Source organism: Oscarella lobularis, chromosome 1, assembly GCF_947507565.1.
Source record: "Oscarella lobularis chromosome 1, ooOscLobu1.1, whole genome shotgun sequence".
In the NCBI taxonomy this organism is placed as follows: domain Eukaryota; kingdom Metazoa; phylum Porifera; class Homoscleromorpha; order Homosclerophorida; family Oscarellidae; genus Oscarella; species Oscarella lobularis.
Window position 1 is genome coordinate 5,506,290 of NC_089175.1, and position 24,060 is coordinate 5,530,349.

Sequence of the window (24,060 nt, forward strand, 5' to 3'; positions counted from 1 at the left end):
TAAACTAAAAGAGGGGCTTCTACCTGTGGGTCCAAAAGCTGAAAGAATCAGTGAGCACGCTATATTTCCTGCTCACGTTGACATTGCTGGATATACGCCAAATTTTAAATGCGTGTTTAGACGAACTTTGAGATACATACACGTATGCAGTACATTGCGCACGAGACTAAGAAAACAACCATTGAAAAAGACAGCACGCAGTTTTGCTGCAAAAGTGATTGCAGCCCCCACAGAAAGACATTCACTGATTCTGAAGAAAGTCAAACGTTTTATTTCTGCTTTCACCTCCTTGTGTGTCTAATATGAATTGAAATTACTTCTTTAGAGCAACATAAGGCATCATCATATTTACCGGGAGTGAGTGGACCAAATCCAGTGCAAATGAAACTCACCATTGTATCCGCAGGTTCTCCTCCATCAAAAGTTATGTAATTGACAAAGTTTATTCCGAGGCTCTTGATTGCAAAAGTGCGATCATTATACTTTTCTCCCATGGGTTGAAACGAGCAAGATGGCCATCCTATGGGTCTTATCGATTCAATCATATAGTTTCCAATACTTTGGCGCGTCGTAGAAATCGCGAAGTTGGAGAAATTTGCAGCCAATGAACCGTCTGGGCCCATCCAACCGGCGAAAGACTGATAACCTATTTCAAAGTCAAATAGAATGTACCACAATCATGCACAAAGAACAAGTTGTATGCAACCTTCGTTTCTCTCGAGATCGTGTGGCATAACAGCCACAGCCAGTACAAAATACAAAGAAAGGCAAAGCGAAAAAGTAGCTGCAACTTTCATTCTTGTTGATTGAAGGTTTGGTTATAAGCCAGTTGGAGGAGAAGAGCGTTATAGTTCGCCTACTTATATACTTCCATGAGGAAGCTAAAGAGGCTAATTCGATAAAGTACGTCACCAAAATAGCGACGATTAGCTTCCAATTTATGTGGGAACGGAAGAAACAAATAAAAAGTACGTCACCAAAATAGCGACGATTAGCTTCCAATTTATTGAGATCGGAAGAAATAAAAACTACGTCACCAAAATAGCGACGATTAGCTTCCAATTTATGCGTCATCGTAAACACGTGTGATATGCTTTGATTTTACAGCAGCAGACTAGCACAAACATGCTTTTTCAGCTCAAACACTGTCAATCTTGGTTTAGAGAAGCTAAAGTAACTCTTGGTAGCAAACGCAGGAGCCCGTATAACGACGAGGGAGGCTCTCTCAAACCAAACGTGATCTTAGGGCCGGAAGTTTTCGTATGTCTGTATGTATGTCTGTCTGTACGGGCCCTGTACGGGCAGGGCGGACAATCCCATGCGCATGCTCCTAGTGAGCCAATCATTACTCAAACACGCGTTCTTCAAAATGTTTACCCGAACACCGAACACCGATGGGAGGGGCACTCAATTGTAATCGGGCTGATCGGGCAATCTTCTATTTTATCCCTGCCTACGCAGAAAAAAACTTCAAAACCACTATCAGGGAAAGCCTATGTATGTACATAGAGTATATGTGTCGGACTGAGCTGGAGGTCTAAGATACATGTACAACAGCGTGAAATACCCCGAAATTTTATGACGTCACATTATCTAAGGCGTTCGCGTACTGTAAGCGGTGGGAGGCTATTCATGATAGCCAACACCAGGCCAGTTTAGACGGTTTAGAAAGGCATGAAAGCCCGCGTTGACCATCATTATACGGGGATCGGCATCGCCGGACGCCCGTATCGCGTTAGCTTTGCCACGGTTTCTCCGGCAATGAGATTTGTTTTTCGCAACGATCCGGGCGGCATCGCGTGCGTCGTCTTTACCTACGTTCTCCTAGGCTACGCGGACTTTGTCGTCGTGCAGTATTTGGCTCCATCGTTTACGAACAGGTGCGATCTCAACTTTTTTCGTCGCGAAAAGGACTCGAATGTCTCTTTCTAGTCACTGGAAATCAATTCATCTCGTCCTATTCAACCTAGTTCTTGTTCTAAGTCTGACGTCACACATTCGCGCATCGATATCTGACCCAGGTCATCAAATTCAGATCATTCTAAACCGTTAAGAAGAACCCGTTTGCTTTTTTCAGGGGAGGTTCTCGTATCGGGTACGAAACTCGACTTTTCTGATCTCTTCGTTGGAAATGGACATGTGAGTAATAAAACTGAAAATGTTATTTTGTATTGCCTATGGTTACGTCTACTCAGGACTCTTCTGAGAAGAGAAAAGAGGATCGTGACGACGGTTGGACTCTCTGTAATAAGTGCGAATCGTACAGACCACCTCGTGCTCATCATTGCAGGTAATAATAAAAGTGATAATAATAATAATAATAATATTAACGTTAGTCTCATTTTTTCTATACTTTTTCAGAATCTGCAGGCGTTGCATTCGAAAAATGGATCACCACTGTCCATGGCAAGAAATATATGAATACAGGTAAAAATGGTCATTGATCATGTTTAGGATTAATAACTGTGTTGGGGAATTGAATCAGAAATTCTTTATACTCTTTCTCATATACACAGGTACAGCATTTGGAGCTTACACGTTTCCTAGTATACTTTGGTTTTAGGCCTTGCCTGTGTCTATGCTCTTATCTTGACTATTGTGGCCATGGTTAAAGGATTTGGTAGTAATAGAGTCCAACCCGCAGCTATGTAAGGCCGTATGTATATCAAATTCATAAAGTAGCTCTAATCAAATTTATGATCTTTAGCATGTGCAGTGTTTTTCTTATTATGGAATCAATAATGTTTCTTCTGTTTGTTTCCTTTATCGGATGCGATCAGGTATTTATTTTCTATCAGATTTCCTACATACTATAAGTTTTGTCTTCTAGTTTGAAGGCATTTTTGAAGATATGACGCAGGTGGAATGGGTTCAAAAGAAGTCTTCAATGCGTCATAGGAAATCTTGGATGGCTTTGCTAGGAGAAGTCTTTGGACGTGGCCACTGCAGATGTAAATCAATGTAGTCTTGAAATATTTCAGGTGGTAAAATCTATTGAAGGTCGTTACCTATGTTGGTTTCTGCCAACGAGTCCCAATTTATCCAGACTCTCATCTAATCGATATTCTCAAGCGTAGTCTCGTTAAGGGAAGCGCGTAATTCAGTTAGGACTTTCCTTTGTTTTTCTAATAAACTTAGCAAATGCCGCGCGATTGGTGGATCGAAACGAGGCAAATAGTACAGACGTCTCGTTAGAAGTCATCCGAAGTCGCTGGATCTTCCGGTAGGCCGCTCAATCAGCGCCGTCTGTCTTTGAGTGATTCGTTTTTTTCTCTGTATATATTTATAGATATGGGAGTCAAAAAATCAGTGTGCATAGATACACATCCGCTATATTCCTATACACCGAATGTGAGCGTTAGTAAGACAAGAAACAAGCCGCCAAAAAGGTCGATCAGAGTTGCCGTTGCTGAATTCGTCGGCGTCGGTGCAGAGATCCTGGTCGCCGAGTCCGTCGTCGCCGATTCCGTCGTTGGCGAGCTTGTCGTTGGCGAGCTTGTCGTCGTCGGTAACTCGGTCGTCGGCGACTCCGTCGTCGGCAGATCTGCGTTGCATTCATTCGTGCAGCAGCATTCGGGGCAATGACTTTTCAACGAGCAGCCGCGACTATACGTAAAGTTTCCGTCGCCCACCGGTGTGACGGTGATGGAGCAGCAGTCGTCATTTCTACGACACATGGTGAGTTTCGTGGGAATGGGCGATTCGGAGCATCCGCTGTCGTCGCCCGTTCTTCCATTGCAGATGTAGCACATGATCTGCGTCGTGACGGACGGCAGAAGAGCGAGAAGAACAAAGCAGAGCGAAAGTATAGGTGTCGTCATCATTCCAAATATGAGCGAATGTTAGGGTCGTGTCGCGATAATCGGGGCGTGTCTCGGTTCGTTCGTGTAACGGTGGCAACGAGGAATGCGGAAAATTCTCTCGTGATGCGCACGCACCGTGGGCCCACGTTGTACTGTACACTTTCAACCTGGGAAAAGTTTCCAAAAGACTCCAAAAAGGAAGCCTGAGAGGCTTTCAAAGGCGATTGGCGACTTCTACTACGAGGAACGCCACCTGGCACCACGTGCTTCGTCTCACGCGAGGAGTCCGTCTGAGCTAGCCGATGTCTTTTGCAGCAGTTCTTTGTTTTACAGCGTTTGGTTCAGGCAAGTTGACATTGTAAAAATGACGCACCTTTACTCAATGACCAATTTCAGGGAGGGCGGGGCCCGCAAGATACTATTATATATTTAGCTGCAAAGGCTTTTAATTTCGTTTCTTTTAGTCGTTCACTGGACTGAGTCCAAACCAGCAATTAAAGCCGACGTACCGGGAGATCGCAAATATTTAGTTATTGGACAGTCCGTTGAAAAATTTCTGTACTGCACTGCCGTGGACGTTCCGTTGGCCGACGTTATTCTCTGCCTTTTAACTCCCGTTCACTTTTTTCAAGTCAATTCCCACAGAGATCCACGCTACCGCTATCGTTGCGAGACGACGTCGAAGAACGTCACGTGCGCGTACAGTGTTTCGAATGTGAAAGAAACCGACGCCGGTCTTTATATATGCGCCGTGCACAACTGTGGTGACGTTGTGCACAGCGACGTTCACGTTTTTACATATAGTACGTCTTTTGGCAATAATTGTAAACACGTGATTTTTTGAATTATCTACTGTACTCTATAGATAAGCCACTCATCGATCACATCGTAGACTCCACTTCCAACGGAACCGTCCCAGAGGGCCAATCGTTCTTTTTGACTTGCATCGTTAATGTGCCCGCCCGGGGAACTTCCGGCTTGTCAATGCAGTGGAGGCACAACGCGAAGACGGTCAAGTCGCAAAGCAAATTTTTTTCCTTTCTCTACAGTGTTCAGAGTTCAAATAGAAGCGATTCCGGGCGCTATTCCTGTATGGCACTCAATGGTACGGAACTTGACACGTCCTCTGTAGATATTGATATTACGTGTAAGCCAGCTAAGAGCAGTAAGAACTTCGTAAATATTTATTTTAGACCCTGCTAAAATTTTGACTTTTCTTGCTCGCACTCTCGACCGTCGTTTGCGTCCTCGTGTAGACGGGATTATTTACGCGGAGACGGGTGAAAATGTCACTATTCAATGCACAGTGGAAGGAAATCCCGCTCCAATGGTCTCCCTTTATCACAGTAAAGAAGTGCCGGTAATTGAAAGAGCAGCCGATCGAACAGTGACATTGTTTCGAAATATTACCCGAGCTGAAGGGAAGCAAGACAACGGCGTTTACACATGTCAAGCCAATAACCGTATAAATCGCATCACCGTGGAAAATAAAATGAATCTTTTTGTTTACAGTTAAGAGGAATTAAATGAGATTATTTTTTCTGACCGTTCTTTTGTTTATAGTACTTCCATCAGTAACGTTTTTTGATTTGGTCGACGAGAATGACACGACGGGCTGCAGGAATGTGACCGTTGGAGAACAACGGACACTAGAGTGCAGGGCTGACGGAGATCCGCCTCCTTTTGTTGTTATTTTAGATGAAAAAGGAGAGCAAGTTTCGAATTCTTCACGCAACGCTTCGTATTCATTTGTCGCGACGGAAGAAATGGATAAGATGACGTATAAATGCACAGCGACAGCTTCTGTTCTCGAAAGGACAGCAAATTCGACGTTTTTGCTTTGTGTTTTATCGTTGACGTCGACTTCATCGTCTCTATGTAAGAAAGTGTCCATATAGAGTTTTTGTACTACTAATGCGCTTTAGGGTGGATTGCAACTTTGATTTCTCTCGGTGGACTTATTCTTATTATTCTTATTTCGGTCGTCCTGGTACGTACATGCTTACAAAAGCCTAATACGCTGTGGACGGACAGACCGACGGCCTCAACTGCCACACAACGTCAACGAAAATCGTCTCCGGTTGTACTGCTACGCGCAGCGCGGCGGGACACTCAATCATCGCGGCGGGTCCATGAACCATCGCGGTATGTCAACGAACCATCATCGCGGATCAGTGATACGCAGCCGCGTGTCAATGAATCACCATTTCGGCGTGTCATGCAGCAGGTCAATAGAAGAGAATCATTTCGGCGTGCAGTCGCGCAGCAGGTCAATGAACAACCGCGGCGGGTCAATGAATCATCGCGACGGGCCAACGCCTCGGAGCGGGCTGAGTCATCGCTTCAAAGCAAGGCTGACAAGGACAACTATAACAGACAGAGGCAGGTGGAGGTGACTACTGTATAAGCAGTCCTGTGCATGTCATTTCATCCGCAGAATAATGAGTTGCGGAGGTTTTCTCTTTTTTTACAAGTAGTGACAGTCACTGTACTGTACAGAACTCTTAATTATGCTATCCCCAGAAATGTATATCGCCACCATCGCCACATGGCGAGTGACGAAGGACCCGGATGCGTGTTTTCCTCCATCTCCTCCATCGTCGGATCTATGAGAGAACGCAGTCGTCGTTGAAGCGAAGCTACGAGGATGCTATTTCGACGTCATCCAGAGTCGCTCAATGCGCAGCGGTCGCCGCTATGAAGCGCAGCGCCTTCCTGACGACGATAACGCGTTCTTTTCTCGTCGTAGCTTCTTCCTAGCGCACGAAATATATCTAGCTCCCTTCCTTATTTTCTTCAATAAACGTAGCAAGTCTAAAAGATCGTCAGACGAAGGGTTCAGATAGTGGGTTCGAAGAGCTAGGAGTGAAGTCGTCGTCGAAGCAAGGCTACAGGAGAAAGAATCTACATGATCGGTTGCGAGATCATCCGGAGTCGCTCAATCTGCAGCGTTGGCGCCGATAAGGCGCTCGGCGCAGCATCATCGAGGTAAGGGGCGGTTTCCTTGTGGGGAGGAGAGGATCGACGGGGAGGGGGAGGGGAAAGCACGCGAAGCCTGACCGGAAAAAGCGTGATCCCTTTTGTCTCGTGAAATGAAAACAGGGGCGTCTTTACGCTCCCTTTGCGCACGAAATACAAAAAGCGTGGTCTTAGAAACGGCAAAAACGTACGAAAAGTGCGCAGCTAAACGCCAAATTTGACTAGCAAGGCAAGAAATGAGCCGCCGAGAACGCAGATCAGCGTTGCCGTCGCTCTTGCCTCTGAATTCAACGGCGCACCCGTCGGCGGCGCAAACGTCGGCGGCTGTGGTAGATCCTTATTGCATCCATTCTCACAGCAGCAGCTGGAGGTAGTGCATGGTTTAGGGGAGCACCAACGTTTGTAGCCTGTAGACACAGGGTCGAGGGCGCAGCAGTCCGTCGAAAACGGGCACTTGTAAAGGTACATGTCCTCAGCTACTTCACCACAGTTCAAGTCGTCACCACTTGTACACTGGTAGCACATCAGTTGTTCCGTCGTACGGGACGGCAGCAAAGTAACGACGAGAAGCCAGAGTAGAAAATACTTTGCCATCGTTCTAATTATGATACCTACGTCAGCTTCATTCCACAGTTTATGTTGACATACCTGCTCAGTGCTGCCAGCGCTAGTACTAACCCTAACCCTAAGTCTCAACACTGTCAACAGGTGTATCGTGTTTGCTGTAACGGTGGCAACAGAGTTCTCCTGGGGGTTTTGACGGGGGTTGCGTAGGTTTGGCCGGTGGGCATGACTGATTTTATCTAACTGGCGTCCTGTACTATACTTTCACGAAATCTATTTATCATTCCCAGACACTGCGGTTGGAAGCTCTGAAGTCCTTCTGAACGGCTCAGCAGCGAGACTTTGAGGTTTATTTCGCACCGGGTCGGGCCTGACTTTGCAGTCGCGTGATCACCTCATTATCTTCTTTGCCGTCACACGAAGCAGATTTGTGCTCAAGATGGCCTTCGCAAAAGCGATTCTTTGCGTTACAGCGTTGGTCTCATGTAAGTGAATTTGTCGCGGGACGCTAAGGGATGGTACATAGGATAGGAACAGTCATCTAGTAGTGCAGAGAGAATGGCTGTGGCATTAATGTGGGCGGGTCTAGACAAGATGGCATACGGTAGGTTCGTTTTCTTTCTTATGTAGTCCTTCCTTGGGCTGTATCTGAACCAACAGTCAAACTTGCTATACCAGGAAATCGCAAATATTTGGTCGTTGGAGAGTTTGCCAAAAATTTTCTCTACTGCAATACCACAGGAATCAGCCAAGTCGTTCTATGTCTTGTATCCATAGAACAGGAAAGTTTTCAGGTCGACTACATTCAAGATCCACGATACAACTTCGATTGCAGTAAAACGACAGACATCTCATGTGTACTCAGCATTAGGTCAGTGAAGGAGGTCGATTCTGGCACATATACGTGCGCTGATTTTGATTGTGGGGCCGCCGTACAGACCAGCCTATACGTTCCCATCTATAGTAAGTCTTCAATTGCGCAAGATATACCTATATTGTTCTCCTATTATAGATACGCCTCTTATTGATCAGTTGACGGGATCCACGTCTGACGGAACGGTTAAAGAAGGCCAATCTTTTTATTTAAACTGCCTTGTTGTTGTTCCTGCTGGCGGACTGCCAGAAGCGTCAATAGAGTGGAGGCTCGACGGAAAAGTTGTTAAATCACAAAACGGCTTTTCGGACTTCACCTATAGCGTAGCCCATGCGAATAGAAAAGACTCTGGGACGTATTCGTGTGTTGTACTAAGCAAAGGCAGCGAGATCGATTTGAAGACTTATCCAGCAAAAATCAACGTTACATGTATGCGAAGAGGTCGCGTCTATTTTATGACTCTCACAACCTACTTTGTTTCAGATGCCGCTCAAGTCGCGTCGTTCGAAGTCGTTTCACTAAACCATCTGATTAACGCGAGTGGGGCCGTGTACGCGGAAGCGGGGACGAGCGTTACTTTTGAGTGCACGGCCGACGGGAATCCCGCTCCGTTCGTCGCTATTCGATACAATCAAGATGAGGAACTAGTGGGCCCGAAATTGTTAGACAGCGTTTCCAGAAGCCTTACGCTAATGAAAGGAAATAATTACACTGGCATCTATAGTTGTGAGGCTTATAACAGTGAGAACACTATCCATGCAAAGAAGAGCATTCGTTTCATCGTTTACGGTACAGCGATACAAACATGATTAACTATGACGTTAATCCTAACTTTGCACGCAGAAAATGTGAAGATAAATGATTTCGCTTTCAATGATACCGCGAATGATACCCTAGCAGGTTGTAGTAGGCACGTCATTGCCGGCAATAGAGAAACGCTGCAGTGTACGGCAGACGGTGTTCCAACGCCATCTGTTGCCATTCTAAATGAGAGTGGAGCGGAAGTCGCAACTGGCTTACGCCTCGCGTCCTATCGCTTCCCTGCCGAAAAGAATGAGACATATAAATGTCAGGCGAAGACTGCTGTTATCAATAGTACAGCAGACGCCAAATTTGTACTTTGCGTGACGCCTAGGCCATGTACGGAAAGCCAGCGGGGAGGGTTTTTTTGACATCATAACCATCTGTTTTTTTCTTGTCAGATGCCGCACAAATCATTTCATTTGTCGTTCGCTCCTCGAACCGTCTGATTAACGTGAGCGGGACCATCTATGCGGAAGCGGGGACAAACGTTACTTTTGACTGTACGGCTGACGGATATCCAGTTCCGTCAGTCGCTATTCAGTTTCGTGGCGACGAGGATGAACTGGTAACTCAAAGTTCGAAATTTTTGCGAAGTGTTTCTAGAGCCGTCTCGCCGGCGGAAGGAAAAAGAGACACTGGCTTCTACATTTGTACAGCTTCCAACAGTAAAAACGTCAGTTCAGAAAGAATTTGTTTATTCGTTTACGGTAAATTGATATATGAAACTCGATTTATATAACTAGCCGTTCTTATGCCTAGAAAATCCCAAAATTGTGTTTTTTGCTTTGAATCAAACAAACGATACCGTAACGGGTCAGTGCAGTGCGCATGTGATCGCTGGAGACAAACGAACCCTGCAGTGCACAGCTGACGGAGAGCCGCATCCGTCTGTTGTCATTCTAAACGAAAAGGGAGAACGAGTTGCGAATGGTTCACGCAACGCGTTCTATCGTTTCACTGCTAGAAAGAATGAGACATACGAATGTGGAGCGAAAACCGCTGCTATCAATAGCACAGCAAACGCTAAATTTGTACTCTGCGTGACGCCTAGACCATGTACGGAAAACGAGGGGAAGTGTTTTAGTGTGACGTTGTACGAGACTATCTATTTTTTTAGATGCCCCGCGAATAACTTCATTTGTCGTTCGTTCCTCAAACCGTCTGATTAACGAGAGCGGGACCGTTTATGCAGAAACGGGAACAAACGTCACTATTGAGTGTAAGGCTGACGGATATCCTGTTCCGTCAGTTGCTATTCGATATAGTCGCGATGAGGAACTGGTGGGTCCCAAACAGTCTGGAAGTGTTTCTAGAAACGTTACGCGGGCTGACGGAAAAAGAGATACTGGCTTCTACATTTGTGAAGCTTCTAACAGTGAAAATGTCAGTTCGGAGACCATCCATTTCTTCGTTTACGGTAAATTGATGTGAAAGGATTAGTTATATACATGTAGTAGCTATATAGTCGCTTTTGCGCAGAGAACACTAAAATAGCGTTTTTCGCTTTGAATCATACGAATGACGGTGTGAATGATACTGTAACGCATCAGTGCAAGAACGTGACCAGTGGAGAAAAACAAACGCTGCGATGCACGGCTGACGGAGACCCGCCTCCATCCGTTGTCATTCGGAATGAAAAAGGAGAGCAAGTTGCAATTGGATTAGTCAACGCGTTTTATCGTTTTTCTGCCAAAAAAAATGAAACTTACGAATGTCGAGCCAATGCCGCCGTTATCAGGAGCACAGCAAACGCAGAATTTTTTCTGTGCGTGTTCACTTCAACTTCAACTTCGTCGTATTATGGTAACGACAGTCGACAGCGAAAGTAGTAGATATATTAGGTGTACGTCTTTTTGTTTTAGTGTGGATTGCTGTTGCTGCTGGAATAGTTCTCTTATTGGTGATAACATCACTTATATTTACGTGTGCAGGATGCAGAAAACGTCGTAAAAAGAAAAGGCAGAGGCAGGAGGAGTTACAGAGGTTAGCTGACGACGATTTTGGTGAGGAAACAACCAATTCAAGAAATGCCAATAACGAAGGGTGCAATTGATGATCATGCTTATCTCCCCTAAGAAGTGTTCTTGCACGTGCACGTTACATAATAAATCAAAGTGGTGTTCTTATCAATTTTGTAGATCAGTGGCACCAATTGGACGCACAAAATCTTCCAGACACACTTGATAGGAAACCGCCTACGCTTTAGTCATATATTATCCGGTACATTTTTTACAGACTGCGACTCAGTCTTACTGAAAAAGTATGCTAGAAAGTCAATCAGACTAATCTGTGTACAACAGGTAAACCTACACAAAAAAATATCGATATTTTTCTTCTCTTAGTTTCTTTTAGTGGCTGCGATCAGGTACACGTGTTTACTTTCTATAGATTTTTTGTTTTACGTTCGTATTGTCCAGCGATATATCCATGACGAGTGGCCCGGATGCGTGACTCTGAGGGACGCAGTCGTTGAAGCACGGATTGTAGAGACTGTCTCTACAATCCGTGGTTGAAGCGAGGCTAAGAGAAAGTACAGGATGCTATTTCGAGGTGATCTGAAGTCGCTCAATGCGCAGCGGTCGCCGGTATGCTCAGCGCCTTTCTGTCGACGATAAGGCGTTATTTTTCTCCTCGTAGCTTCTTCCTTCTAGTAGTGCACGAAATCGTCGTTGAAGCGTCATCGAATCAGGGTAAGAGGCGGTTTCCTTTTGGGGACGAATGGTGTCGGGAGGCCCGAGGGAGGAAATCACGCGCAGCCCTACAGGAAAAGCGTGATCCCACGTTCGGTAAAAAGCAGGGGCGTTTTGACGAAATACAAAAGGCGTGATGTTAGAAAATTGCAAAACGTGCGAAAAGAACTAACCGAGCGTCTAATTGTAAAACGCCCATCAATTTAAGCCGGCCAGGCGTTGCCATGGCTCTGTGGCGTACTTGTCTGTCGTAGCGAATCGTGGGAAGAGGCTTTCTCTCTTGGGAGGTAAAAAGAGAGGGGGAGGGAATCTAAATCACGCGGGCCCCTGACAGGAAAAAGCGTGATCCTCTTTTGTTTGGGAAACGTGGCGTTTTCGCTACTAGCGCCTGTGTGAACAACAAAGAGCGGTGGGTTTAGAAACAGAAAAACGTGCAAGCATCAGCGCGTATCCGCTATTGAGCGTTTCAGTAGACGTCATATTTGAGCGTCAAGACGAAAAACAAGCCGCCCAGGAGGTTGATTAGAGTAGCAGTTGCTTTTTCTTGTGATCCCGTCGGCGGCGGCGCCGCTGTTTTCGCCGACGGTGTGGCTGTCGTCGAGGCTGTCGTCGGTGAGGAAGTTGTCGGCGAGGCTGTCGTCGGCGGTAGATCTGCGTTGCATCCGTTAGTGCAACAGCAGGATTTGCACATACTTTTCAACATGCATTCACGAGTGACGACGGTATGTAAAGTTTCCACCACCCGCCGGGGTGACGGTGATGGAGCAGCAGTCGTCACTTCTTAGGCACTGAATGAGTTTGCTAGGGTCGGGAGATTCGGAGCACCCGCTGTTGTCGCCGGTTTTTCCATTGCAAACGTAGCAGCTGATCTGCGCCGTGCTGGACGGCAGAAAAGCGAGAACAACAAAGCAGACTGAAAGCAGAAAAGGTGTCGCCATCATTCTAAAAGTTACACTCGTGTCACGTTACGACTGTGACTGTCCGGCCCTGTAGTAAACTTTGAATGCGGGTAGGGCGTGTCTCGTCTGTGTAACGGGGCAACAGCGGCCACCGTAGAGTTTGAATAATTGGGGAGCGTGACCACCAGGAACACATCACGTGCTCCGTCTCAAGTTTTGATGTCCTTTGCCGCAGTTCTTTGTTTTGCAGCGTTTGGCTCAGGCAAGTTGGCATAGTGAACGACGCACCTTCACTCAGGGGACCAATAACCAATTTTTTTCCCCCTGGGAGAAAGATAGAGGGAGAGGGTGGGGCACCTTGCCGGCCGGACGAGACAGCGGACTCTGCAAAGACAGGATACCTCTAGGGGTTTTCTAGATGCAAAATCGTTGGTAGAGCTGCGACTAATAAGACCTGGCCAGAGCCAGGTCGGGGGCATCGGTGGGCGGGGCTGGGCAACTCACTTCAAATTTCCTTTCTTTTTTAGTCGTTTACTGGGCTGCTTCTCAGCCATTTATTGAAGTTGAAGTACCGGGAGATCAAAAGTATTTGGTCATTGGACAGTCTGTTGAAAGTTTTCTGTATTGCGTTGCCGTGGACATTCCGTTGACCGACGTTAAGCTCTGCCTTTTGACTCCCGTCAGCTTTTTTCAAGTCGATCATAATTATTATCCACGATACCGTTTTCATTGCGAGAAGACGGCGAAAAACGTAACGTGTGCGTACAGCAATTCGGATGTAAACGAAACCGATGCTGGCATTTATATATGTTCTGCGGTAAATTGTAATAATCTTTTAATAAACAGCAAAATTCACATCTCTGCATATGGTACTTCTTTTGCCGATGATCGTTGATGACTTTGAAATGTTTTTTTATAGATAAGCCGCTCATTGATCACATTGCAGAGTCCGCTTCCAACGGAACCGTCCAAGAGGGTCAATCTTTCCACTTGACTTGCGTCGTTAATGTGCCCATTGGGGGAACTGCTGGCTTTTCAATGGAGTGGAGGCACAACTCAAAGACAGTCAAGTCACAAAGAGGATTATCTAACTTTGTTTACAACGTTCAGAGTGCAACTAGAAGCGATTCCGGGCACTATTTCTGCGCAATACTCAATGGCACTGAACTTGACTTGTCTTCTACAGCAATTGATATTACATGTAAGCGCATTGGCCACTGCATAGCACAGTGAAATTTTCTTTATTAGACCCTGCTCAGATCGTCGCCTTTTTTGCTCGCACTCCGCACAAACGTTTGTATCCTGGCAAGAACGGGGTTGTCTACGTGAATACGGGTGGAAATGTTACCATTGAGTGCACAGCGGAAGGAAATCCCGTTCCTGTTACCTCCGTTCATCACAGTAAAGACGTGCGAGTGATAGAAAGTAAATTAGAAGGTCAAAAGATAACATTTTTGCTAAATATCACCCGAGCTGAAGGAAAACGAGACAACGGCGTCTACATTTGCCAATCACACAACAGTGTAAATCCTATCGCTATGCAAAAGATTCTAAACCTTTTTGTTTACAGTTAAGACTTAGATGAAATTATATTGAATTTTTGGCTTATTTTCTCATGTAGAGACTGCAACAATAACGTTTTTTGATTTGGTTAACGACAGCGACACGACGAACTCTGCGGGCTGCAGGAATTTAACCGCTGGAGAACAACATACACTGGAATGCAGAGCTGACGGAGAACCGCCTCCAGTTGTTACTATTCTCGATGAAGGAGGAGAGCAAGTAGCGAATGCTTTACGTAACGTTTCCTATTCTTTTTCTGCTAAAAAAGAACTGGATGAAAAGGCGTTTGAATGCAAGGCAATAACTTCTGTTCTCAACAGCACAGCAAACGTCACGATTTCTTTTTGTGTTTCATCGACATCTGGTTTATCGTTATTAGGTAGGAAAGTGACTGTTAGCTCAATTAAAGTCTAGTTTTCACTAATGTATTCTAGATCAACTTCTAATTGCTTTTGGCGGGCTTGTTGTTGTCATTCTTATTTCTGTTGCTCTTTTCTATAACTTTGTGCAAAGGCTGCCGTGCTTACCAAATACGACAACGCCTACGTCCCGACGCGCAGTCACACCACCGTCCGGACGCCCAACTGAGGTCACTCCACTTCAATCACCTGAGATTGAAGTACCGCCAGGTGAATTACGGCCAGATGGATCACCATCATTCCCGCAAAGCAAGGAAGAGAAGGAACTTTGGAACAGATGGAAACAAGCAGGTGATTCGTAAACTAGTTTACAGTTTAGGTGCACAGCGTTGTCAATTAATAAAGCTAGGATTTCTTATAATCTCTTTTTGCACTTATATTGTGATGATAGACATTTTTGTACGTCATGGGAATTGAATAATTTAGAAATTTTAAAATAGAATTGCAAGATCGGGCCAGTGACGAAGAGCCCGGATAAAACGACTTCTAGGAGGAGAGACGCGGATTTGAAGCGATGCTAAGAGAGAGTACACCAGTCATCCAGTGTAGCTCAATACGCAGTGGTCGCCGGTATGACGCTCAGCGCCTTTCTGTAGACGATAAGGCGTTCTTTTTCTCGTCTTAGCTTCTTCCTAGTGCGCGAAATCGTCGTTGCAACGTCGTCGAATCAGGGTAAGAGGCGGTTTCCTTTTGGGGACGAATGGTGTCGGGAGGCCCGGGGGAGGAAATCACGCGCAGCCCTACAGGAAAAGCGTGATCCCACGTTCGGTAAAAACAGGGGAGTTTTGAAAAGGCATAACATTAGGGGCATTGGTCGCATATACTAAAAGCGGGGCAGTCTCTGAAACGGCAAAATGTACAAAAAAACTGAAGCCTTGTTAGACTCCGAACGTGAGCGTCAAAGCGAGAAACAGGCCGCCAAGAACGCAAGTCAGCGCTGCCGTCGCTCTTGCCTCAGAATCTGGAGGTCCTGGCGGTCCTGGCGGTCCTGGCGGTCCTGGCTCAGGTTGCGGATGCCTATTGCATCCATCCGTGCAGCAGCATCCTGTATCGGAGGTTGGGTCGCATGATGCGCAGCTTCGAACATAGCGATACCCTCCGCTGCTCGCCTCGTTGACAGTGATGGAGCAGCATTGGTACTGACTAAAGCTAGTCGGGCACGTACCAAGGTAGTTTGAGTGGGCCGTTTCAGCGCATCCACCGCGATCTCCAGTCACTCCACTGCAGACGTAGCACATGATCTGCTCCGTTTGGTGTGGTAGAAACGTGAGAACAACGACAAGCCAGGATAGAAATGGTGTCGCCTTCATTTAACTGTGCGTGAATATTCTTCTTGCGACTGTCTTGATCAAGGCGTGTCTTGCGTTTGTTGTAACTGTAGCAACAGCGCCCTCCCCTGGAGGTTTTGACGTACATTCGCACGTGGGTTGCGTAGTGCGAACAATGGACGTTCAGGCGATTTCTCGCCATCTGGGACTTTCAGACTACTTTTATAGAAGGCTGTCGGGAACGTTTCAAAGTACTTTTATGAAGATGTCAAAGGGGTTTTGGATATAGGCGACCCGCTCAACCTCGTGATTCATCTCGTGACCGGCTCCTATTGAGAAGGTGGTGGGCTCATGTCGTTTGTAACAAAAGCCGCGATTTTTTGGTTTATACCATTCGGATCAGGCAAGTGGGCATTGTAATCTGTTCTTCTGCATGGGACTTTTTATTTGGCAACCCGAGGGCCAGGTAGACAGGGTGGGCAGCGGATGAGATAACAGAGTCCCTCGACTTGTCCTCGACTTAGTGCCATGCAGCCCTGCTCTTTCGCAGCAGATCCTTTTCTGTATTAGCAGTGGAGGATCCAGCAAGGGGGGTCCACGTGAGAGAGTGTTTGCACGAAAAAAAATTTGGCTGACTACGCCTACATTGGTGCATTTCGTTAAATTTCAGCTGCTACAAAAATTCCTCTTTCAATGTCTTCTAAAATAAACCTTAGTTTTATGGTTAGCTGAAGCGCGCTAAACTGTCTTCCCACATATACAAGCACTGCGTGTAATTCTATTTTAATGTAAAAATTCTTTTGTTCTGCACAAGGGGGGTTCCCCCTCCCCTAGATCCGCCACTGATTAGTGATGCAGCGCATTAACTTTACTCAATCGAACTTTTATATCACAGTTTTCCACTGGGCTGCGTCCAAGGATCTCCAGCCTGAAATTGGTATCGAACTTGACGTACCAGGAGATCGTAAATATCTCATCTCTGGAGATTCTGTTGATAATTTCCTATATTGCATTGTTTCGGACGTTCCCATGGATAAAATTTTACTCTGTCTTGCCTCTCTCTCCGGAAAATTTTTTGAAGTCAATGAAGCAACGGATTCACGCTACAACTTCGATTGTCACGGAACAGCAGCAAACGCCAGGTGTGGCTACAGCGTTTCGAAAGTGAAACGTGAAGATGCTGGCATTTACAAATGTACTGAGCACAGCTGTGATGGCCTTGTACACAGCACTCTCTACGTTCCTGTCTATAGTACGTATTTGCATTGATTTTAATTAATTAAGTCGTATAAAATGAATTTTGTACTCTACATATAGAATTTCCTCTCATTGATCACGTCACCGCATCCACCGATGACGGAACGGTTCAGGAGGGACAGCCCTTTTCCCTTACTTGCGCCGTTAATAAGCCCACTGAGGGAACTGCCGGTTTGTCAATGGAGTGGAGGCACAACACGGCGACGGTCAAGTCACAAAAAGGATTATCTAACTTTAGCTACAACGTTCAGAACGCAAGTAGCACCGATTCTGGGAATTACTCCTGTACTATACTCAACGGCACTGAAATAGACACGTCTTCTGCATCTGTTGATGTGACATGTAAGCGCATAGATCAGTTCAAACTGGTGTGAAATCAGTCTTCTTTCGTAGTCGCTCATATTATTACGTTTTTTTCTCGCGCTTTTGACCGACGCTTGTATCCCAGAAAAGACGGCGTTGTCTACGTGAATACGGGTGAAAATGTCACTATTGAATGCGTGGCCGAAGGAAACCCCGTTCCTGACGTCTCTGTCTTTTATAACGATAAAGAAGTGCCGATAATAAAAATGTCAGCAGGTCGGACGATAACAGTTTTACGAAATATTACCCGAGCTGAAGGAAAGCAAGACAACGGCGTCTACAGTTGCGTAGCGGATAACAGTGTAAATCCTAACGCTTCGAAGAGCATTGACCTTTTTGTATACAGTTAAGATGTAGTTACATGCATCGAGTTCCTTCGCTGACCGTTCTTTTTGTATAGAAACTGCAGTCATAACGTTTTTTGACTTGGTTAATGACTCGATGAACTCGACGGGCTGCAGAAATGTAACCGCTGGAGAACAGCAGACACTTGAGTGCAAAGCTGAAGGAGAGCCATCTCCAGTTGTTGTTATTCTAAATGAAAAAGGACAGGAAATTGCAAATTCTTCGTGCAACGCTTCGTATTCATTTTTCGTCCCAGAAGAAATGAATAAGACCGCTTATGAATGCAGAGCGATGTGTTCTGTTCTCAACAGCACAGCGAAATCTACTCTTTGTGTTTCATTATCATCATCATCACCACCGCCATTAAGTTCATCGTTTCCGGGTATGAAATTGCTATTCACCTTTAACTTATAGCTTTTATTGATATGTTTTAGAGTGGGCTGTAATTTTAATGGCCGTCGTAGGGTCGCTTGCTTTTATTATGCTTTGTATCTTTCTGTTTTATACGTACTTGAAAAGGCGTTCTCGCTTGGATCCTACGCTAACGGAATCAGATGAGACGGAACGACTTCGAGAATCACTGCCGCAAAGCAAGACCGATAAGGACAATAGGAACACAAAGAAAAAGACGTCTTTTCAATTAATTTATGAACTAGTTTGCTGTTGATTGTACGTCATCGTCATCATTTCAATCTATTCTTCCTGCAGCAAAACAAAAAGGGATTTTCTGTTTTTTTTTTCTTCGTCGTTGAGCAGCGTATGAGGTCAGATAGTAGGGCAGAATGCAGTGTTTTCCTTATCGTGAAATTAATAATTTTTCTTCTCTTTGTTTCCTTTAGTGGCTCTTGTTCAGGTATTTACTTTGTATAGATTTTTGTTCTACGTCTTATCTGATATTTTCAAGGCATTTTTGAACATATATGTGCAGTACGTATGTATGATCCGGGTGAATTGGATTTAGAAGTCTCATAAAAATCTCGAATGGCTTTGCTAGGCGTGGCCACTGCAAATGTGAATCAGTAGTTTTGAAAATGTTTCGTGTTGAAATTGTTCGACTGTTCTCCCTGTTGAAGTCATGACGAGGGGCCCGGATGCTTGACTTCGAATCTGTGAGGGACGCAGTCGTCGTTGAAGCGAGGCTAAGAGGAAGTACAGGATGCTATTTCGAGGTCGCTGAATCTGCAGCGTTGGCCGGTAGGTATATATATAACGCTCAGCGCCTTTCTGCAGAGTGCTAGACGATAAGGAGTTCTTGTTTTTGTCGTAGCTTCTTCCTAGTGTACGAAATCGTCGTTGTCGCGTCATCGAATCACGATGAGAGGCGTTTCTGTCGTGTGGGAAGAGAGTCGACACGCGGCAACCTGAAAGCGTTATCACAAGAACAAATGTTTCGCTATTTAGCGTCAAACACCGTGACAGTATGCTAGAAGCCAAATGCGAGTCTCAAGACGAAACAAGCTGCCGATTGATTAGAGTTGCAGTCGCTATTTTCCTGGTGACAGTGATGGAGTCGACACTGAGTGAGCTTGTCACAGGATCGGACGATCCATGCATTCAGAGCACCCGCTGTCGTCGTCGGTTCTTCCAATGGATGCAGACGTACGTAGCACATGATCTGCGCCGTGTTCTCGTCATTCGCGCTATTATTAAACGATTTGGGATCGCTTCAGTTCTCTTCCTTTTTTTCTCTTCCTGAAAGGTAGTGTACTCTAATTAGACTGGGATTCCTTAGAATCTCTCTTTGGAGTTATGATACAAATTGCAGTAATGATTCATGGGGATTGAAGATTCTAGCAGTGAAGAAGGGCCCGGATAAACACGAGGAGCGCAGTTGTCGTTGAAGCGAGGCTAAGAGAAAGTAGTACTGTATATCAATGTGCAGCGGTCGCCGGTATGAGTCTTTCTGTAGACGATAAGGCGTTCTCTTTCTCGTCGTGGCTTCTTGAAATCGTCGTTTGTAGCATATGATCGAATGAGGGTAAGAGGCGGTTTCCTTTCGGGGAGGAGTGGTATCGGGAGGATCCACGCTACCACTTTCATTGCAGCGGAACGACAAACGTCACGTGTGTGCTCAACATCAAGTCAGTGAAATATGCCGATTCTGGCATTTATACGTGCGCTAACTTTGACTGTAATGCTAGGCACACGACAACCTCGATGTTCTCGCCTATAGTAAGTTTTCGATTGCGCAAGTCTTATTTGCGAATTTTTCTACTCGTAGATATGCCTCTTATTGATCAATTGACCGCATTCCCGTCTAACGGAACGGTTCGGAAAGGCCGGTCCTTTTCTTTAGACTGCTCTGTTAATATTCCTGCCGGATTTGCACACTGGTCAATGGAGTGGCGGCTCAACGGAGAAGTTGTCAAGTCACAGAGCGTTTTATCGAACTTCACCTATAGCCTAGCTCATGTGAATCGAAACGACTCCGGGACGTATTCGTGTGCCGTACTAAGAAACGGCAACGAAATCGATTTGCAGACCTATCCAGCACCACTCAACGTCACGTGTATGCTAATGAGGTCTTATAGATTCATGGGCTCTCACCAGTTGTGTTTCAGATGCTGCTCAAGTTACGTCATTCGAGGTTCATTCACCGAACCGTCTGATTAACGCGAGTGTACGCTGAGGCGGGAACGAACGTTACTTTTGAGTGTACGGCTGACGGGAATCCAGCTCCGTTAGTCGCTATTCGATACAATTAAGACTTGGCGAGTCCAAGATTGTCAGACAACGTTTCTAGAAGCATTACGCTAAACAAAGGAAGCAACGACACTGGCGTCTACATTTGCGAAGCGTATAACAGTGAAAACACTATTCGTGCAAACAAGAGCATCCATTTCATCGTTTACGGTAAAGTAATAAGAAAATGATTATTTATTAAGCTAATCCTATATTACTTCGCACACAGAAATTGTTAAGATAAATGATTTCGCTTTGAATGATACCGAGAATGATACCCTAGCAGGTTGCAGTAGGCACGTAATCGCTGGCGACAGTGAAACGCTGCAGTGTACGGCAGACGGTGTTCCAACGCCATCTGTTGCTATTCTAAATGAGAGTGGAGTGGAAGTTGCGACTGGTTTACGCCACGCGTTCCATCGCTTCTCTGCCGAAAAGAACGAAACGTATGAATGTCGGGCAAAGACAGCTGTAATCAATAGCACAGCGGCCGCCAAATTTGTACTCTGCGTGACGCCGAGACCATGTATGAAAAGCGGGGAGGGTTTTTGGTGTGACGTCGTAATCATCTGTTTTTTTCAGATGCCCCGCGAATCATTTCATTTCTCGTCCGTTCCTCGAACCGTCTGATTAACGTGAGCGGGACCATCTATGCGGAAGCGGGGACAAACGTTACGTTTGACTGTACGGCGGACGGATATCCCGTTCCGTCAGTCGCTATTCAGTTTCGTGGCGACGAGGAGGAACTGATAACTCAGAGTTCAACATTTTTGAAAAGTGTTTCTAGAGACGTCTCGCGGGCTGAAGGAAAAAGAGACACCGGCTTCTACATTTGTAACGCTTCCAACAGTAATAACGTCAGTTCAGAGAGCATTTACTTAATCGTTTACGGTAAAATGATAAGAAGTAGCTCAATTTATACAGCCAATCGTTTTTTGCGTAGAAAAGCCCAAAATAGCATTTTTTGCTTTGAATCAGACGAACGATACCGTAACGGATCAATGCAGTGCGCATTTGATCGCTGGAGACGAACGAACTTTGCAATGCAGAGCTGGCGGAGAGCCGCCTCCGTTTGTTGTCATTCTGAACGAGAAGGGAGAACGAGTTGCGAATGGTTCACACAACGCGTTCCATCGTTTCACTGCAAAAAAGAACGAAACATTCGAATGTCAAGCGGAAACCGCTGCTATCAATAGCACAGCCAACACTACATTTGCACTCTGTGTGACGCCTAGACCATGTAAACCGAGGCCCGCAAGGGTTTCAGTGTGATGCCATCTGTTTTTTTCTTTCAGATGCCCCACAAATCACTTCATTTGTTGTTCGTTCCTCAAACCGTCTGATTAACGTGAGCGGGACCATCTATGCAGAAGCGGGGACAAACGTTACCTTTGACTGTACGGCTGACGGATATCCCGTTCCGTCAGTTTCTATTCAGTTTCGTCGCGACGACGAGGAACTGGTGACACAGAGACCGAAATTTTTGAGTAATGTTTCTAGAGATGTCACGCGGGCTGAAGGAAAAAGAGACACGGGCTTCTACATTTGTAACGCTTCCAACAGTAGAAACATCAGTTCAGAAAGCATTTATTTATTCGTTTACGGTAAATTGATAGGAGGCTAAAATTTATAGCTAACCGTTCTTTTGCCTAGAAAATCCAAAAATAGTATTTTTCGCATTGAATCAGACCAACGATACCGTAACGAATCAATGCAGTGCACATGTAACCGCTGGAGACGAACGAACTCTGCAATGCGCGGCTGACGGAGAGCCGCCTCCGTTTGTTGTCATTCTGAACGAGAAGAGAGAACGAGTTGCGAATGGTTCACGCAACGCGTTCCATCGTTTCACTGCGATGAAGAATGAAACATTCGAATGCCAAGCGGAAACCGCTGCTATCAATAGCGCAGCAAACGCTACATTTGCACTCTGCGTGACGCCTAGACCATGTAACGAGGGCCCGCGAGGGTTTCAGTGTGATGTCGTGCGAGATAATCTGTTTTTTTTCAGATGCCCCACAAATCACTTCATTTGTTGTTCGTTCCTCAAACCGCCTGATTAACGTGAGCAAGACCATCTATGCAGAAGCAGGGACAAACGTTACCTTTGAGTGTACGGCTGACGGATATCCCGTTCCGTCAGTCACTATTCAGTTCCGTGGCGACGACGAGGAACTGGTGACTCAGAGCTCGAAATTTTTGAGTAATGTTTCTAGAGACGTCACGCGGGCTGATGGAAAAACAGACACCGGCTTCTACATTTGTAACGCTTCCAACAGTAGAAACATCAGTTCAGAAAGCATTTATTTATTCGTTTACGGTAAATTGATATGAAACTAAAATTTATATAGCTAACCGTTCTTTTGCCTAGAAAATCCAAAAATAGTATTTTTCGCATTGAATCAGACCAACGATACCGTAACGGATCAATGCAGCGCACATGTGACCGCTGGAGACAAACGAACTCTGCAATGCGCAGCTGACGGAGAGCCGCCTCCGTCTGTTGTCATTCTGAACGAGAAGAGAGAACGAGTTGCGAATGGTGCACGCAACGCGTTCTATCGTTTCACTGCAAAAAAGAATGAGACATACGAATGTGGAGCGGAGACCGCTGCTATCAATAGCACAGCAACCGCAGCATTTGAGCTCTGCGTGACGCCTGGACAATGTACGGAAAATGCATGGGGGAAAAGAGGGGGTTCAGTGTGACGTCGTATTTTTTCAGATGCCCCACGAATCACTTCTTTTGTTGTTCGCTCTTCAAATCGTCTGATTAACGAGAGTGGGACCGTATATGCAGAAACGGGGACAAACGTCACTTTTGAGTGTAAGGCTGACGGATATCCCGTTCCGTCAGTTGCTATTCGATATAGTCGCGATGAGAAACTGGTGGGCCCCAAACAGTTGGGAAGTGTTTCTAGAAACGTTACGCGGGCTGACGAAAAAAGGGATACTGGCTTCTACATTTGTGAAGCTTCTAACAGTGAAAACGTCAGTTCAGAGACCATTCATTTCTTCGTTTACAGTAAATTGAAGTGAAAGGGTTAGTCACATATAACTACAGTTTTGCTGCTTTTGCGCAGAGAATACTAAAATAGTGTTTTTCGCTTTGAATCATACAAATGACGGCGTGAATGATACCGTGACGGGTCGTTGCAAGAATGTGACCGGTGGAGAGGAACAAACGCTGCGATGCACAGCCGACGGAGCCCCGCCTCCATCCGTTGTCATTCTGAATCAGAAAGGAAAGCAAGTTGCGAGTGGTTTGCGCAACGCGTTTTATCGTTTTTCTGCAAACAAGAATGAAACATACAAATGTCAAGCCAATATCGCCGTTGCCAGGAGCATAGCAAACGCAAAATTTTTTCTCTGCGTGTCTGCTTCACCTTCATCGTTTCCCGGTAACGCTAGCGCGCCAGTGAATATATTAAATTTACGACTTTTTTTTAGTTTGGATTGCTATCACTGCTAGCGTAGTTTTTGTATTGATCATAACATTGCTTATCGTTACGTGTGCAGGATTCAAAGTACGTCCTAAAAAGAAGTATGA

General features: G+C 45.6%; 6 protein-coding genes and 1 long non-coding RNA gene across 16 annotated transcripts; 6 read left to right on the forward strand and 1 right to left on the reverse strand.

The window, feature by feature from the left end:
* Positions 1-102: 102 nt before the first annotated feature.
* Positions 103-829, reverse strand: LOC136188526 (uncharacterized). Its single transcript, XR_010670223.1, has 3 exons — positions 707-829; positions 353-646; positions 103-297 (listed from the first exon to the last, which is right to left on the reverse strand). It is a non-coding gene; the product is annotated as an uncharacterized lncRNA (long non-coding RNA).
* Positions 830-1,729: 900 nt separating this feature from the next.
* On the forward strand, positions 1,730-3,147 carry LOC136199922 (palmitoyltransferase ZDHHC7-like). The gene is made up of 10 exons (XM_065990232.1): positions 1,730-1,880; positions 1,933-2,021; positions 2,078-2,139; positions 2,196-2,290; positions 2,362-2,406; positions 2,455-2,516; positions 2,564-2,648; positions 2,708-2,780; positions 2,831-2,951; positions 3,001-3,147. The coding sequence occupies exons 1-10, from the start codon at positions 1,762-1,764 to the stop codon at positions 3,075-3,077; spliced, it is 828 nt and encodes a 275-aa protein (XP_065846304.1). The 5' UTR covers positions 1,730-1,761; the 3' UTR covers positions 3,078-3,147.
* Positions 3,148-3,180: 33 nt separating this feature from the next.
* On the forward strand, positions 3,181-6,334 carry LOC136199921 (neural cell adhesion molecule 2-like). 2 transcript variants are annotated; one of them, XM_065990230.1, is made up of 8 exons: positions 3,181-3,223; positions 3,290-3,351; positions 3,399-4,148; positions 4,268-4,606; positions 4,669-4,950; positions 4,997-5,314; positions 5,367-5,681; positions 5,729-6,334. In XM_065990230.1, the coding sequence occupies exons 3-8, from the start codon at positions 4,106-4,108 to the stop codon at positions 6,208-6,210; spliced, it is 1,779 nt and encodes a 592-aa protein (XP_065846302.1). In that variant the 5' UTR covers positions 3,181-3,223; positions 3,290-3,351; positions 3,399-4,105; the 3' UTR covers positions 6,211-6,334. The 2 variants fall into 2 exon arrangements, with proteins under 2 accessions (XP_065846302.1, XP_065846301.1); XM_065990229.1 differs by lacking the exons at positions 3,181-3,223; positions 3,290-3,351 and having other exon boundaries at positions 3,400-3,678; positions 3,742-4,148.
* A 1,364-nt stretch (positions 6,335-7,698) lies between these two features.
* LOC136183765 (cell adhesion molecule DSCAML1-like) lies at positions 7,699-11,154 on the forward strand. Of its 2 annotated transcripts, none has more exons than XM_065970519.1 (10): positions 7,699-7,831; positions 7,977-8,309; positions 8,359-8,649; positions 8,704-9,009; positions 9,064-9,360; positions 9,423-9,731; positions 9,784-10,080; positions 10,142-10,441; positions 10,504-10,827; positions 10,887-11,154. In XM_065970519.1, exons 1-10 carry the CDS (start codon positions 7,786-7,788, stop codon positions 11,075-11,077), a joined length of 2,694 nt encoding a protein of 897 aa, XP_065826591.1. In that variant the 5' UTR covers positions 7,699-7,785; the 3' UTR covers positions 11,078-11,154. The 2 variants fall into 2 exon arrangements, with proteins under 2 accessions (XP_065826591.1, XP_065826599.1); XM_065970527.1 differs by lacking the exon at positions 10,887-11,154 and having other exon boundaries at positions 10,142-10,243; positions 10,290-10,441; positions 10,504-10,635.
* Positions 11,155-11,468: 314 nt separating this feature from the next.
* Positions 11,469-15,045, forward strand: LOC136188533 (peroxidasin homolog). 7 transcript variants are annotated; one of them, XM_065976293.1, is made up of 8 exons: positions 11,469-11,609; positions 11,662-12,642; positions 12,708-12,875; positions 13,141-13,482; positions 13,533-13,814; positions 13,862-14,182; positions 14,235-14,555; positions 14,611-15,045. In XM_065976293.1, exons 3-8 carry the CDS (start codon positions 12,833-12,835, stop codon positions 14,895-14,897), a joined length of 1,596 nt encoding a protein of 531 aa, XP_065832365.1. In that variant the 5' UTR covers positions 11,469-11,609; positions 11,662-12,642; positions 12,708-12,832; the 3' UTR covers positions 14,898-15,045. The 7 variants fall into 7 exon arrangements, 6 of the variants coding, with proteins under 6 accessions (XP_065832365.1, XP_065832357.1, XP_065832370.1 ...); XM_065976285.1 differs by having other exon boundaries at positions 11,662-12,436; positions 12,500-12,875; XM_065976298.1 differs by having other exon boundaries at positions 11,662-12,436; positions 12,520-12,875.
* A 52-nt stretch (positions 15,046-15,097) lies between these two features.
* On the forward strand, positions 15,098-18,744 carry LOC136188575 (neural cell adhesion molecule 1-like). The gene is made up of 8 exons (XM_065976310.1): positions 15,098-15,165; positions 15,221-15,267; positions 16,759-17,115; positions 17,181-17,462; positions 17,514-17,828; positions 17,884-18,210; positions 18,263-18,592; positions 18,668-18,744. The coding sequence occupies exons 1-7, from the start codon at positions 15,110-15,112 to the stop codon at positions 18,493-18,495; spliced, it is 1,617 nt and encodes a 538-aa protein (XP_065832382.1). The 5' UTR covers positions 15,098-15,109; the 3' UTR covers positions 18,496-18,592; positions 18,668-18,744.
* Positions 18,745-18,916: 172 nt separating this feature from the next.
* LOC136190575 (basement membrane proteoglycan-like) lies at positions 18,917-20,546 on the forward strand. 2 transcript variants are annotated; one of them, XM_065978797.1, is made up of 10 exons: positions 18,917-19,022; positions 19,096-19,246; positions 19,302-19,427; positions 19,499-19,527; positions 19,594-19,686; positions 19,738-19,806; positions 19,874-19,909; positions 19,970-20,000; positions 20,050-20,337; positions 20,390-20,546. In XM_065978797.1, the coding sequence occupies exons 6-10, from the start codon at positions 19,801-19,803 to the stop codon at positions 20,455-20,457; spliced, it is 429 nt and encodes a 142-aa protein (XP_065834869.1). In that variant the 5' UTR covers positions 18,917-19,022; positions 19,096-19,246; positions 19,302-19,427; positions 19,499-19,527; positions 19,594-19,686; positions 19,738-19,800; the 3' UTR covers positions 20,458-20,546. The 2 variants fall into 2 exon arrangements, with proteins under 2 accessions (XP_065834869.1, XP_065834862.1); XM_065978790.1 differs by lacking the exon at positions 19,499-19,527 and having other exon boundaries at positions 19,561-19,686.
* The last annotated feature ends 3,514 nt before the right edge of the window (positions 20,547-24,060 follow it).